The following is an 11905-nucleotide window of genomic DNA, read 5'->3' on the forward strand; positions in this document are numbered from 1 at the left end:
GGCCGCGGTGCCCTTGGCGGGGACGCCCTCTGCGGCGGGCGGGGGAGGCCCGGGGAGGTTGGCGGCGGCCCCCGCGGTGCTGCTCCCGGTGACGCGGCGCGTCCCGCCCGCAGCGCGGCTCTGGAGGCTCCTGACCTTCGTGGTCGCCCTTCCCGGCGTCGGCGTGTGCATGCTCAACTGCTACCTGAAAGGGCAGCACGAGCACCAGCGGCCCGAGTTCGTCCCGTACGCCCACCTGCGCATCCGAACCAAGGTACGCGCGGCGCGCGGGCCCCGCAACCCGACCATCACCATCGCTTCACCCCCGCCACGGCACTGGGGTCCGGCTGCTGAGCCGAAGGACCCTTTGCAGATGGGAACTAGCCTTTTGCTTCCCCCGTTTTCTGCTAACGCGCTGCTGAAAATGCCCCTGGTGCGGAGCTGCTTTACTTACCTTAATACAGACGTAAAGGCTGGCAGGGCTGATCCCGGCTTCTCAAAACAAGCCTGACCCTACTGATCTCTGATATCCAGCCACCGATTTTACCACCTACCTAACCATTTCCAGCTAACACCATGTTCTGCCTCTTGCACTGTACCACCTGGAGAGCAGTTATTAGCTTGCTTAATTCAGCAGCCTCCCCATCCGTCTGATGTCCAAATCTGCTTCCCGTTGCAAGATTAAATTCCCGGAGCTGTAGCAGATCTTCCCATGAGCTGTCACTCTTATTTTCTTTCTTCTTTCAACAGCCTTTTCCCTGGGGTGACGGGAACAAAACTCTTTTCCACAATCCCCATGTTAATGCCCTCCCAACTGGTTACGAAGATGAAAACTAAGATCTTGACCAGAGCTCAAACTTTGGCTCTTCCTGCGTTTGGAGCGCTCTCTGGAAACCATCATTTAAGAAATTCTGTTTTCCTTCTACTATCACGTTGAATGGTTTTGCGACCTGTTATGTATTTGTATAGAGGTCCTTCAAATAAAATCTCCTAACTTAATCCGAATCTGACTTTGTTTTTGTTAGCCTAAGAAGCCATATAAGTTTATTCTGCTTAAAAGGGTGAGACTTCCCCTCAGGCAGCAGTAACAAAGGGGTCTGAGTGACCCAACGTCAGTCACAGTTGCTGCTGTACCTGATAACGCCGACATCCGTGACATGTTCATCCTGAATATGTAAGTGAACAACACTTGATATGTGGTCTGATTGTCAGACACACAGCTCACATTCAAATGATCAGTTTTTAGGCTAGTATTCTAGATTAAAACTCAGTGTATACTGAAGCACACGTGTAATCAGCTATTACAGTAAGCAAATATTATTAATACTGGCATCAGTATTGATGTGTCTCGCCCAGCCTATGCTGAGACAGAAGGTGGCAGCAATCAAGGTGTGACATTGAGTTCCGTGCATGTCACAATGTTAGTCTTCAGCTAGTAAACTACAAACAGTGCAGGTAAGTTACAGCTCTGCTCTTCATAAAGCAGTGGTTTAGCTGTACAAAAGTGCCCAGTAACACCACAGTTATTCCTATATAGAAATGGTTATAGTAAAATGAAGCACATATGTTGTTCCTTTAAAAAAAGGAGTTTCTTGCTTGATAGTCCCCAACACCCTATTTAGAATACAGAATAATGTAGAATATTTAATAGAATAGAATGTGTTCCTAGAATATTTCCCAGCACTTGTCTAGAGAAGAATAATTTTATTCATATGCGAATGACACGGCAGGTTTTAGATGTTACAGAACAGGCTGTTGAGGTCTACATTTAATCACTGTTCTGCCTGCTGAGCAACCTGATCGATGCACCTGAGAGGGGAGCACGGCTGAATCGCACCACCGAGCGGACTGCTCAGTGATTTTTTTTTTCTCTCCAAGAGAATTAGAAAGCTGATCTCTCTTTTATCCTCAGCCCAGATAGATTTTTTTTTTTAATTTCACCTGTACTAATGTGCTAAGAGCGGTCAGTTTTAGCCCATCCCTGTCTGAGGTTCAGTGGAGACTGCCCAGCCACAAGGCTCTGAGGGTCCACGGAGGAGCCCACACCTCTTCCAAAGACCCCCTCCTCCTCTTGCAAAACACATTTTTCCTAGTTCCTGCAACAACAAAGCTCTGACACTGAATATCTTGGGAGAGAACAGGGTAATTCCTAATGATGTCTTCATTCCTAATGATGTCTTCAACCCTGTGTGTGAGGGGGGTTGGACTACATGACCTCTAGAGGTCTCTTCCAACCTTAAGCATTCTATAATCACATAAGGCAATACTTATCACCAGGAACCGTCCGTTTTTATTTGGGAGAAGCCCCCTTAGCCCTTCTCCTGCCATTCAAAAGAGGAGGATTTCACACCATCAGTTTAGGAATCCCGCAAGCCAGCGTCATCATCAGGTTGCACAAAGGAGTTAATGCAGCAAGGCCACGTTCAGCTGGGACACCCGACGAGTTCACCGCCTGTCTCACCCTCTGCGCAGTCCCTGTCACTACAGGGCAACGTCGCCTGTTGTTGCCGCAGGTTCTGCCCTCGGTCAGTGTCACTTCCACCCGCCTCTGCGGCCAGCACGGTGCTGTGTGGTGCTGTGTGGAAGAGGATGTCGGACCTCAACCAGGTCTGCCCTGTTTTACTGCAGGGATAGACAACACTAAAGAAGAGAGAGCTCAAGCTGCAGATTGTCTCAGTCCCGTGGAAAAGGCTCGGGAGGACACTCCTCCCTCGGCTTCTCTTGCAGGTTCCCCCTGCCCCTCTTAGAGGTTCTGTTGTACAACTTGGACCAGGACAAAGTACAGGCCGGTTATATTTATTTTAGCAAAGTTATTGCACGATCAGCATAAGTGCAAGTGCTTTTGTTAATACCTCTGGCACTGACACAGAACTATGTGAGAGGCCCTCAGTGTTCAGAATTATCAAACTCCTCCAAAATTCAGCAGCAGAGGTGAGACAGAGTAACCCAATCAATCCCCTTCACACACCTTTTAAACCCTCTCAAGCAGTACATGAACGAGCAAGAGAAAATCAGCTACGGATCAACCAACAACTCAGCCATCCTCATCAGTGTCTCCCATCCCAGAGCACGTTCCCATAGGAAGTCAGTTAAAAAGAGTTTCCCCATTGTCAGAGCCTGAACCACCACCGATGTTCATTGCAAAAAGGGGAGCAATCACCACATGATCCTTTCTTTTTTCCTTTTTTTTTTTTTTTTCCCCTTTTCCTTGTTTCTGTCCCCTACACGCAGCGGGCTGCACGTGCTTCCCGGGCGAGGCCCCTTCGCCGCCGCGTCAGGAGGAGCTCTCCGCTTTGCCCTTGCTGGGGCCCATGAACTCCAGGCCCTCGATGGGGATGTCCTTCTCCTTGATCGCCTTCTGCCAAGGAGAACACAGCGACACGCTCGAACGGGGGGGAACGCGGGCGTTTGGTGCCCGCGGGCCGCCGGGGAGGGCCCCGCGCGCGGCGGGGCGGGGCGGCGCGGGCCCGGCGCACCTGCACGCAGAGCTGGTAGCGGCGGAAGAGCTGCCCGCAGGGGTCCGCGCCGCGCTCGCCCTTCAGGAAGGTCTCGGCGAACCAGCGGTTGAAGCACTGGTCGTACTCGCGCTTCAGCTCCGTGCACGCCTCGCCCACGCTGTTCATGGCGGCGGCCCCGCCGTGACGCGCTTCCCGCGCGCGCCGGAAGCGCCGCCGCCGGGGGCGGGGCGGGGCGGGACGCGGGCGCTTCCGGCGGCGATGCGGGTGGTGCGCGCGCTGCGGGCGGGGCTGCGCGCCGCGCGGGACGGGCGGCGGCCCCCGCAGGTACGGCGGCCCGCGAGGCTCAAACTGCCCTGCGCGAAGCGGCCGCGAGGTGCCAGGGGCCGAAGGGGGCGGGGGGGAGAGAAGGAGGAGTGGAGTGGGAGTGGGAGGAAGGATGTATCCCATTGGAATCGGTTTCCCCTGCGGTCCGTGGCTCCATCCAAAAGAGCAAGCACTAAACGAAAGCCAGATGTTCCCGCAGACCCAAACCCGCTTATTTCCAAAATAATTAATAAAAGCCCACCCCGTGGCACAGCAGAGGCGCGTGGAAAAGCCCGTTGCACAGCCGTGGCCCTGGCGACGGCCCCAGCCCACGCGGGTCGCGGCGCGTCCCGGCCCGCAGGGCCCGCGCGAGGTGCGTGTCCCTCCCGCAGGAGCAGGAGCAGGAGCCGGTGCCGGCGGCCGTGCTGGAGCACCTGGAGCGCCTGGCGCTCGTGGACGTGCGCGACGCGGAGGGCGCGCGGCGGCTGCGCGCGGCCGTGCGCTTCGCGCAGCAGCTGCACCGCGTGGACACCGAGGGAGTGGAGCCCATGGACTCCGTGCTCGAGGACAGGTGGGGAACCGCTGGCACCGGCCTGCGCGTAACCATCCGCTCCCCAATTTGCTTGGGAAAACCTGCTCCCAGAAATACTCGTTTCTGCGTTTGCCCCCTTTACTTACAGATGGGCTTTACTGAGGTGACACATGGAAGAAAACGTCAGACTAGCTCCCTAGCCCTAACCTAGCAAGGTTACCGTGTTAGCGTGGCCAGGACGCGCTCCAATTCCGTAGCGCATCTTGCTGCTCGTCACGAAGGAGCTGCACATGCTCTTCCCCAAATGCCCGGCTTTTGGAGTTGCCTCAGCGCATCCAAGGACTTGCCGTGCTGCCGGTCTGGTGCTGGAAACAGCTTTGGGGACCCTCCGCGCCTTGCACAGGGCTTGGTTAGCTCAGCTTGACATCAGGTCTTGTCACCAGCAGTCCCACACACAGCATCTTCAGACACCCTGGTCTTGGCGGGAGCAGCTCCACGTTAAAGCTACCCCCGCGTCGAGGGGCATGGGGCGTTTTTCAGGGTTTCACTCTAGTTGCAGTGACTGTGTGGGTGCCTTCAAGGCCTGACAGACTAAGCGTTGAACAGGAACAGGGCTGGGGCTGATCTCTCATTTGCCAGTGGTCCTCAGGGAAGAACTTCTTAACATGTCAGCAGCTTATTGAATAGAGGTGTGAGATGTAAAACAGTGAGATGTAAGAAACAAATCCGTGGTGCTCGGGTGCATCCTCCACAGCAGCCTCTGTGCTTTGTAGACATGGTTTAAAGAGAGGCCACTACTCTCTGTTCTTCAGGTGTCTGTATCTCAGAGAAGATGACGTTACCGAAGGCAACTGCGCGAAAGAGCTGCTGAAAAATGCCAGAGAGAAAGTAGAGGAATATTTTGTAGCCCCACCAGGTACTGTTCTGTTTATTAAAAAAAAAAACTCTTAATTTTGCTTGATTTAACCTGAGCAATGTGTCCCGCCACATAAGTTCATTCTCAGAAATATTTGGCAGTAACAAGGATGTATTAAAATAAGGAAATAATACCTGTGGCCATCTGTGAAGATAAACTTAATTATATTTGTCCCAAAGGAAAAGAGAAGTTATTCTCACTCTAAAAATAGCAAACAGGTTGAGCTATTTGAAAAGATAATTTACAGAAGTCACGTAAAACATACTTGCTGAGGGCGTGCAAGTTGTCCCTTATCTATTCAGAATAAACCATGTTAGGCTGTACTGCCCAGAAAGGAACCTACAGCTGATCTCACACTATTATTTTTTCTTGTTTCCTATCAGGTAACATCCCTTTACCAAAGTTAGGAGAGAGCGAGACTTTTGAGCAGCAATCTTAATGAAAGCCAAAGGCCAAAATGTCATTTTCAATGTTCTATTTTGGAAAATAAAGGTTTGTGCAACCATAGCTGAAAAACCACAGTGAATATTTTGTTCAAAAGAAGAACACATGGACCACTAAATTTTGTACTTTCCTGCTGCAAAATATTAAGCGTGATTTATTAAAATAAAACTCCAAACACTGTTTCATTTTCTTGACAAACAAAGAATAAAACCCAAATATTTGCATTATATCCATACCAGCAGCTTTCTGCCCACACAAATGAGGTATGACCAACTGGAGCCTAGAGCATAAAAATCAGCCCGAGTTTGCTATAAAGGTGGCAGTTGCGCATTCTGGCATTCAATGTCTGCAGAGAGGGACTTTATAAAACATTTGCCAAGTAATATTGAGAAGTATCTTGTCAGCAAACACCTACCTGAGCAAGTGCCAGAGAGGAAAATGAGAACTTTCTCTTGATATGCTCTATCAAAACTGGAAGCTGCTATGATGTCAGCCTAGCCAGAGGGCTGAGGGATGGAGTCTGGCCATTAGGCCTTTTGCCACTGGTGGCGAGTAGCTACAAAAAATTAGAGCCATCCTTCACGCCAAGGAGAGGCCAAACTCGCAGCAACTGTTACCTGCCAGAGGTAGCTCCAGTTCTGTAAGGAAACTCCCAAGCAAGCGTGTTCAGCGTTCGGCTCCCAGGCAGGGTGTTTGGCAGGGAAAGCTCAGCTGCAGTAAGAAGATGGATGCAAGGAGGCAGCGCAGCTCCAAGAATAACGGAGAACAAAAAGGGAACAAACCACATGGCTTACCAGCTCAGAGGCGAGGGCGCCACAGGAAGAGGTTCTGTGCTGGGAAAATGGGAAGCACTGCTACGGCACACAAAGCGACGGGCACTGTGACCATCCTGAGGTTGGCTCATGGAATCTCCATCAGCTGGAGGCACAAGGAGCCAAAGTTCCCTGAGAGAAACCTGCTGGAAAGAGAACAATGCAGCAAGCCACAGGAGGAGCTGTCCAGACCTGCTTCCAGGCTATAGAAAGTACAGTAAACCTCTGTGACAAATAGACTTTTCTTCCTGGTCCATGTCTCCTCCAAACTTATATTTGAAAAATCAGAATTATTTATTCTAATAATAACTTCATGCACTGGAAGCAATCATGAGTCACAATGGAATTTTCTTTAGAAATACAGGAATAGATCCTTCTCTTAATGTAATGGGATACTACTAATTACCAGCTCTGAGATTCTGCTTTTATGGCTCTTGCGAGCAGGGCTCCTCCGTGACAGGACATGCACCCATGGTGCCCCGGAAGGCAGAAACTCACCTCATGAGCTTGGAGCTTGATGTCATCCACTTTACAGAGCATTGTATGTGTTCTGTGTCTTTATAAAGAAAGGTCATCGCTGACAGAACACATTGTATGTGTTCTGTGTCTTTATAAAGAAAGGTCATCGCTGAGCCTGACAGAGGAAGTCCCAAGCAAGGCCATAATCCTAACTATTTCTCCCATAAAATTCCACATCTCTGCAAACAGCAGGTCCTGCAAATTAGAGGCTAACATCTCAGAAGGCCACCAAGTGTATTAGAAGTAGCATAATTTGAAAAGCACTGAAAATAAATGCTTGAAGAGTGTCAGGAGTAACAGTTTTGGGTCCAGCCATTAGTGGCTTGCTCATAATGCTCTGTGTGCACAAACTACCTTGAAAAGCTCCCTCGTTAAGCACCTTATGCACCGCTTGTTTCATGGAAAACCTGGGCTGAGTGAAAAGGGCCTCAGCTGCCTTTGCTGTTATTCATCAATGAGATGTGCCTACAACACAGGGCCTCTTTGAAGGGTGTTGAATCAGACTCTGTATTTAATCCTAGCAATCCAAATCCTGTGAAGTTATAACACAGTATTACTCTTTAAGTCTCAGGCTTCTCAAAAATTCACAATCTTTTACAAATACACAAGCCTTGCTTGACAGACACTTAGGATTCACGTATAAAGCGCAGCAAGGGAAAACTCCACGTCGGCAAGCCACATCCTGTGGCAAACACGCTAGCAGAGCCTTCCCAGTGTGAGAAATCCCCCTCACTTCTATCCATTTTGCCCTTCTTTAATGATCAGAGAGAACTATGGTGTTATTTACACAAAAAGCAAGAGGAATTTGACTTTGCACTGCAGTGCCTGCAAGCCCAGGGTGTCATCAGGGAACTATGTAAACAACAGGCAGGCCAGCAGTTTGCTCAGCGATGATCCCGCGTTGCCGGAGCGCGAGGGAGCTGCTGCTGCCATCCCCTTAACGCTTCTTCCCCGCAGGCTGAGCCGCGCTAAGCGAATTAAAAACACACATTTTCTTAATGAAGGGTTTTGCTGCAGCTTTGCCACTGAATTACAGCGCTGACTCAGACACCTGCAAACCCCCAAGTAAATCTCCTTGGGAAAGACTAGACAGACTGCTTGGGGCAGGGCGCTACATGAGGCTCCAGGCCACCGCAGTGCGTGTCTAACACGCTCACAAATGGCTTGAAAACTGTGATCTTTACAGTGCTCTGCTGCTCTGTGACTTAGAAACCCGGGCACACAAGCAAATATAGCTAAAGAGCTGCATAAGAAAACCAACAATGTGACCCTTGTGCATGCTCAAAACCATACATGCTCATTTTAGCAAGGGGAAAAAAAGACTACTTGCAAATTCCTCCTGTCCACTACTTGCAAATTCCTCCTCCAAGGCAAACAATGTATATTTGTGAAACAACTCATCTTTTCTTGGCAATTAGGAGTTCTAATAAAAGAAAAAAGAATCTGTAATTTGCTAAAAAAAAATGGGATTCTGGCATTACGTAAGTGTGTGCAGTTCCCCTGGAGACCGCGGGGACAGCTTCCCTTCTGCCTGCTGACAGTTCCCACTGACACAGATACATAGGGCATTTGCTTAGATGCCCTAGCGTATATAGAGTCCAGCTTTACAGGGGAAAACTTCATTTAGAGATTAAAAAAAAAAAAAGGAAGTTGCTTTATTACCAATGATTATTTTATCTTTTGATAGTACCTGGAAAAAATCCTGTGTTAGACACAGCTGTACAGTATTCACCTAGCACAAAAGACAAGCCCTTTGTGGGGCTTTACGGTTCCATTATGAGTCTCATGATACATCTGGTCAGGATCCAATCTTCTCCAGCATCTCCCCTACCCCAGCTATCATCTCCCGTATTTGTTCTGCCTTTCCCTGCAGCTCTGTCCTGAGGGGAATTACACTTGTATGTTCTTGATCAACAAGTAAGGCTTTAATGTTCCCCTTTAAAGCCTTGTATCTCACCCACACTGACATTTCCTGCAGTCATCATAAAATCTGTTTGTTCAGCTAACCCGCTTTTAATAAATGCATTGTGATTTGCCTGCAGCTACCAAACACAGCCACCTCCTCAGCGATTCATGGGTGTTTCTAAAGTTCATTGGGAGTGCTGGGAAGATTGCTAAGCAGCAATCTCACTTTTGCCAGTGCAAAGCTGTCCCGTAATCCATGCTACTGCTGCAGATTGCACATCCAGGCCTGCGAATTCGTTGCGGCCCCAAGGCTGCCACGGAACTTCCTCAAGTTACTTGACCCTTCATTCATCTGCGTTAAACTCGGTAGTTGTTTTAGTGTCCCAACTTTCCGAGTTCTCCCTAACCCACACTACTGGGGGTGAGGTAGGAAATAAAGCTGTGAGTCGCATCTCCTTGACTTGTAATGCTAAAACCTGGGAGGTGAAGGCAGAGCTCGTTTCTGAGACAGTCTAGAGTGAGGTTATTTTTTTAGGGGGGAGTGTGTTGTGCAGAGGGTGCCTCAGAGCTTGCAGAAGCCAAAGGCTGCTTGCACTTATGCTGTGAGTGACACAGAGCAGGTAACTAGATCACTAATATAAAAATACTTGCATGTCAAGTGCGGCACATGATTACTTGTGAGTGTTTTATTTCCACAGGGGAATTCCACACAGACAGACCAATACTTTAAAACCCTTTTCAAGCCACCCTGCACTAGCTGCTGTAAGACAAGGTGCAGGGTTTTGTTACTCACAGATCCCACCTGTGGAAAACTCCACAGCAATTTTTGAGCAGCTACTGGGAAATGAAGCAGCAAGTGCCCCAGGGAGAGCGAAACCGGGAGAGCGGAGCATCCCATGGAGCATCCCGGTCCGTGAAGCCCGTAACCGCCACGCGTCAACACCGGGACAGCCGCTGACATCGATGACGCCGCAAGGCCGCTGCCCGCCACATCCCGTCGCTATGGCGACGGCGCCAGCGCAATGCATGCCGGGCTGCAAGAAAACGCCGGGGTAAAACGCTATGAGGGTCCTGGGAAGCGACCAATGAGCGCTCGGAACGGGGGCGGCGATGAGCAGTGGTTGGCGGAGGGAGCGAGAGGGGCGGGTCTGGGAGTGCTCGTAGGCAGGAGCGGGAGCGCGACGTTCAGTGCGCAGCGCCCGGTGGACGGTGAGGGGCGCGGGGCCGCGAGGGGGACCGGGACCGGGACCGGGACCGGGCGGCCGCTCGGGGCTGCGGCCGCTGCCGCCGAGCCCCGCAGCAGCACAGGGGGCGGGTGCGTGGAGCGCGGCTCGGCGCCCTGAGGTGCCCCCTTTGCCCCGCGCAGGTAGCCATGAGTGACCGCAAGGCCGTGATCAAGAACGCGGACATGTCGGAGGAGATGCAGCAGGACTCGGTGGAGTGCGCCACGCAGGCCCTCGAGAAGTACAACATCGAGAAGGACATCGCCGCGCACATAAAGAAGGCAAGTGGCTGCTTCAGACTTTGGGTTTTTTTTTTTTTTCCCCATGAGATGCCCCTGTGCATCAGTAGAAAAGAATCCAGCAGGGTGAATGTTACAGGGCAAGTAACTCTAGAGAGACAAGCAGTGGAGATGCTAGATAATCAAGTTGGTCTTTCTGCGGGCTGCTTCTTACGTTCCTCTCCCCATCTGTGACATGCACTTTTCTTCCACTTTCCCCTTTTTTGTCACTATTTTTCCATTTCTTCTACGTCTCTTACTCTGTACCATCACCCGGTGCAGCCTTCCTTTCGAGAAGACCTTAAATGTTTTGAATTCAGTCTTAAGGATAACTGAACGATAATTGCCTCCTTTGGGGAGGTGCCGCTCCGCTGTTCCTGCGATACAGAAATAAGTCTGTGTGGGGAGGTTTCCTCCCACACACTGCGAGTCCTGTCTGTGCTGGTGCAGAACAGATGGCTCCCAGCTTGGAGCCTGTCAGACTGTCTGGCTGCTGCATGGAGGCTGAGGAGTCCTGAGGAGCTGCAGATACTTGGCCGGTTTGGCCAAGAGACTGTACAGCACATGAGCATGAACAGCAGCACGTGCAGCCTCTCGCACAAGGGCCCTCATGTGAGGACTGTTCAGTGCTACAGCATGTAACCACTGGGGCCAGGCTCTGCTCGCACAACACTTGTGCAGGGGGGTTTGTGTGAAACTCGCAGCAGGCTCCTGAGGGTGACTGAAAACCATGGTCTTGTTACCTGCTAAGGATGTGGCAGGGAATTTTTCGTGAAATGCTTTCAACACGTTTGCTGCAAACAGATAATGAAGTCAAAGTAAGAGCTTTATTTGTATTGAGCTAGAAGCAGCTCTGAAGCTTTTAGTTAAAAGAGTCTGAGCTCGTGGTATTATAATCTTTGAGGAAAAGTGACCTTACTTAATCATAAGTAAAACTTTATGTTTGTTCCTACTCAGCTACAAAAGACATCAATGATGACGTGTTTTTTTTTTTTCAATTGTTGACTGAGCAGGTGAGGTAGAAAAGTAAGCCAGTCCTTGTACTTAAGAGTAAGTACAGCTTAATTGTCCTGTTCAAAAAGTGGTAACTTGTTAAGAAGTGACATCAGTCACATCAGCCAGAAAATCTTCAGACAAGATTTGCATGAGAACTACAGTAATATTAAATTGCTCAAGTGCTCTCTCCTGCAGGAGTTTGACAAGAAATACAACCCCACTTGGCACTGCATCGTGGGAAGGAACTTCGGAAGCTACGTGACCCATGAGACAAAGCACTTCATCTACTTCTACCTCGGCCAAGTCGCTATTCTTCTCTTTAAGTCTGGTTAGAACCACGGACTGTTCCTGAAACTTGCATCTGGACTGCACACTAACTCCAGCCTGCTACCTTCGGCCTTCCTGAGGAAGCAGACCTTGATCTTCAGGTCTTTTGTTGTGTTGTTAAGAGTCAGGGATTTTTCTGTAGCAGTTGGCGTTTTCATTGTGGCTTAAAAAAAAAAAAAGGTGAAAAGGTCTTCCTTGTATTTATTTTCTTTT

General features: G+C 50.1%; 4 protein-coding genes across 4 annotated transcripts in view; 3 read left to right on the forward strand and 1 right to left on the reverse strand.

The window, feature by feature from the left end:
* Nucleotides 1-978, forward strand: part of LOC112945775 (cytochrome c oxidase subunit 6A1, mitochondrial) — a 9059-nt gene extending 8081 nt beyond the window's left edge. The window contains exons 2-3 of the mRNA XM_026037437.1: nucleotides 114-253; nucleotides 730-978. Coding sequence (XP_025893222.1) covers nucleotides 114-253; nucleotides 730-816 — 227 coding nt within the window. The 3' untranslated portion in view covers nucleotides 817-978. The remainder of the gene's footprint in view (nucleotides 1-113; nucleotides 254-729) is intronic.
* A 1240-nt stretch (nucleotides 979-2218) lies between these two features.
* Nucleotides 2219-3602, reverse strand: TRIAP1 (TP53 regulated inhibitor of apoptosis 1). Its single transcript, XM_026037701.1, has 2 exons — nucleotides 3456-3602; nucleotides 2219-3337 (listed from the first exon to the last, which is right to left on the reverse strand). The coding sequence occupies exons 1-2, from the start codon at nucleotides 3600-3602 to the stop codon at nucleotides 3254-3256; spliced, it is 231 nt and encodes a 76-aa protein (XP_025893486.1). The 3' UTR covers nucleotides 2219-3253.
* A 93-nt stretch (nucleotides 3603-3695) lies between these two features.
* On the forward strand, nucleotides 3696-5800 carry GATC (glutamyl-tRNA amidotransferase subunit C). The gene is made up of 4 exons (XM_026037438.1): nucleotides 3696-3761; nucleotides 4133-4311; nucleotides 5085-5188; nucleotides 5572-5800. The coding sequence occupies exons 1-4, from the start codon at nucleotides 3696-3698 to the stop codon at nucleotides 5625-5627; spliced, it is 405 nt and encodes a 134-aa protein (XP_025893223.1). The 3' UTR covers nucleotides 5628-5800.
* A 4239-nt stretch (nucleotides 5801-10039) lies between these two features.
* Nucleotides 10040-11838, forward strand: LOC112945835 (dynein light chain 1, cytoplasmic). The gene is made up of 3 exons (XM_026037506.1): nucleotides 10040-10077; nucleotides 10235-10372; nucleotides 11561-11838. The coding sequence occupies exons 2-3, from the start codon at nucleotides 10241-10243 to the stop codon at nucleotides 11696-11698; spliced, it is 270 nt and encodes an 89-aa protein (XP_025893291.1). The 5' UTR covers nucleotides 10040-10077; nucleotides 10235-10240; the 3' UTR covers nucleotides 11699-11838.
* Nucleotides 11839-11905: the final 67 nt, after the last annotated feature.

This window comes from Nothoprocta perdicaria, unplaced genomic scaffold (assembly GCF_003342845.1).
Source record: "Nothoprocta perdicaria isolate Ctin4 unplaced genomic scaffold, notPer1 scaffold_2, whole genome shotgun sequence".
In the NCBI taxonomy this organism is placed as follows: domain Eukaryota; kingdom Metazoa; phylum Chordata; class Aves; order Tinamiformes; family Tinamidae; genus Nothoprocta; species Nothoprocta perdicaria.

What these genes read in the sequence shown, in the direction of transcription:
- LOC112945835 (XM_026037506.1), top strand. Translation starts at nt 10,241, where the DNA reads ATGAGTGACCGCAAGGCCGTGATCAAGAACGCGGACATGTCGGAGGAG. An exon ending in TCGCCGCGCACATAAAGAAG is followed by an intron (nt 10,373 to 11,560) that starts GCAAGTGGCTGC and finishes TCTCTCCTGCAG; the next exon opens with GAGTTTGACAAGAAATACAA.
- GATC (XM_026037438.1), top strand. Translation starts at nt 3,696, where the DNA reads ATGCGGGTGGTGCGCGCGCTGCGGGCGGGGCTGCGCGCCGCGCGGGAC. An exon ending in ACGGGCGGCGGCCCCCGCAG is followed by an intron (nt 3,762 to 4,132) that starts GTACGGCGGCCC and finishes TCCCTCCCGCAG; the next exon opens with GAGCAGGAGCAGGAGCCGGT. An exon ending in GACTCCGTGCTCGAGGACAG is followed by an intron (nt 4,312 to 5,084) that starts GTGGGGAACCGC and finishes TCTGTTCTTCAG; the next exon opens with GTGTCTGTATCTCAGAGAAG.
- TRIAP1 (XM_026037701.1), bottom strand. Translation starts at nt 3,602, where the DNA reads ATGAACAGCGTGGGCGAGGCGTGCACGGAGCTGAAGCGCGAGTACGAC. An exon ending in GCTACCAGCTCTGCGTGCAG is followed by an intron (nt 3,338 to 3,455) that starts GTGCGCCGGGCC and finishes TCTCCTTGGCAG; the next exon opens with AAGGCGATCAAGGAGAAGGA.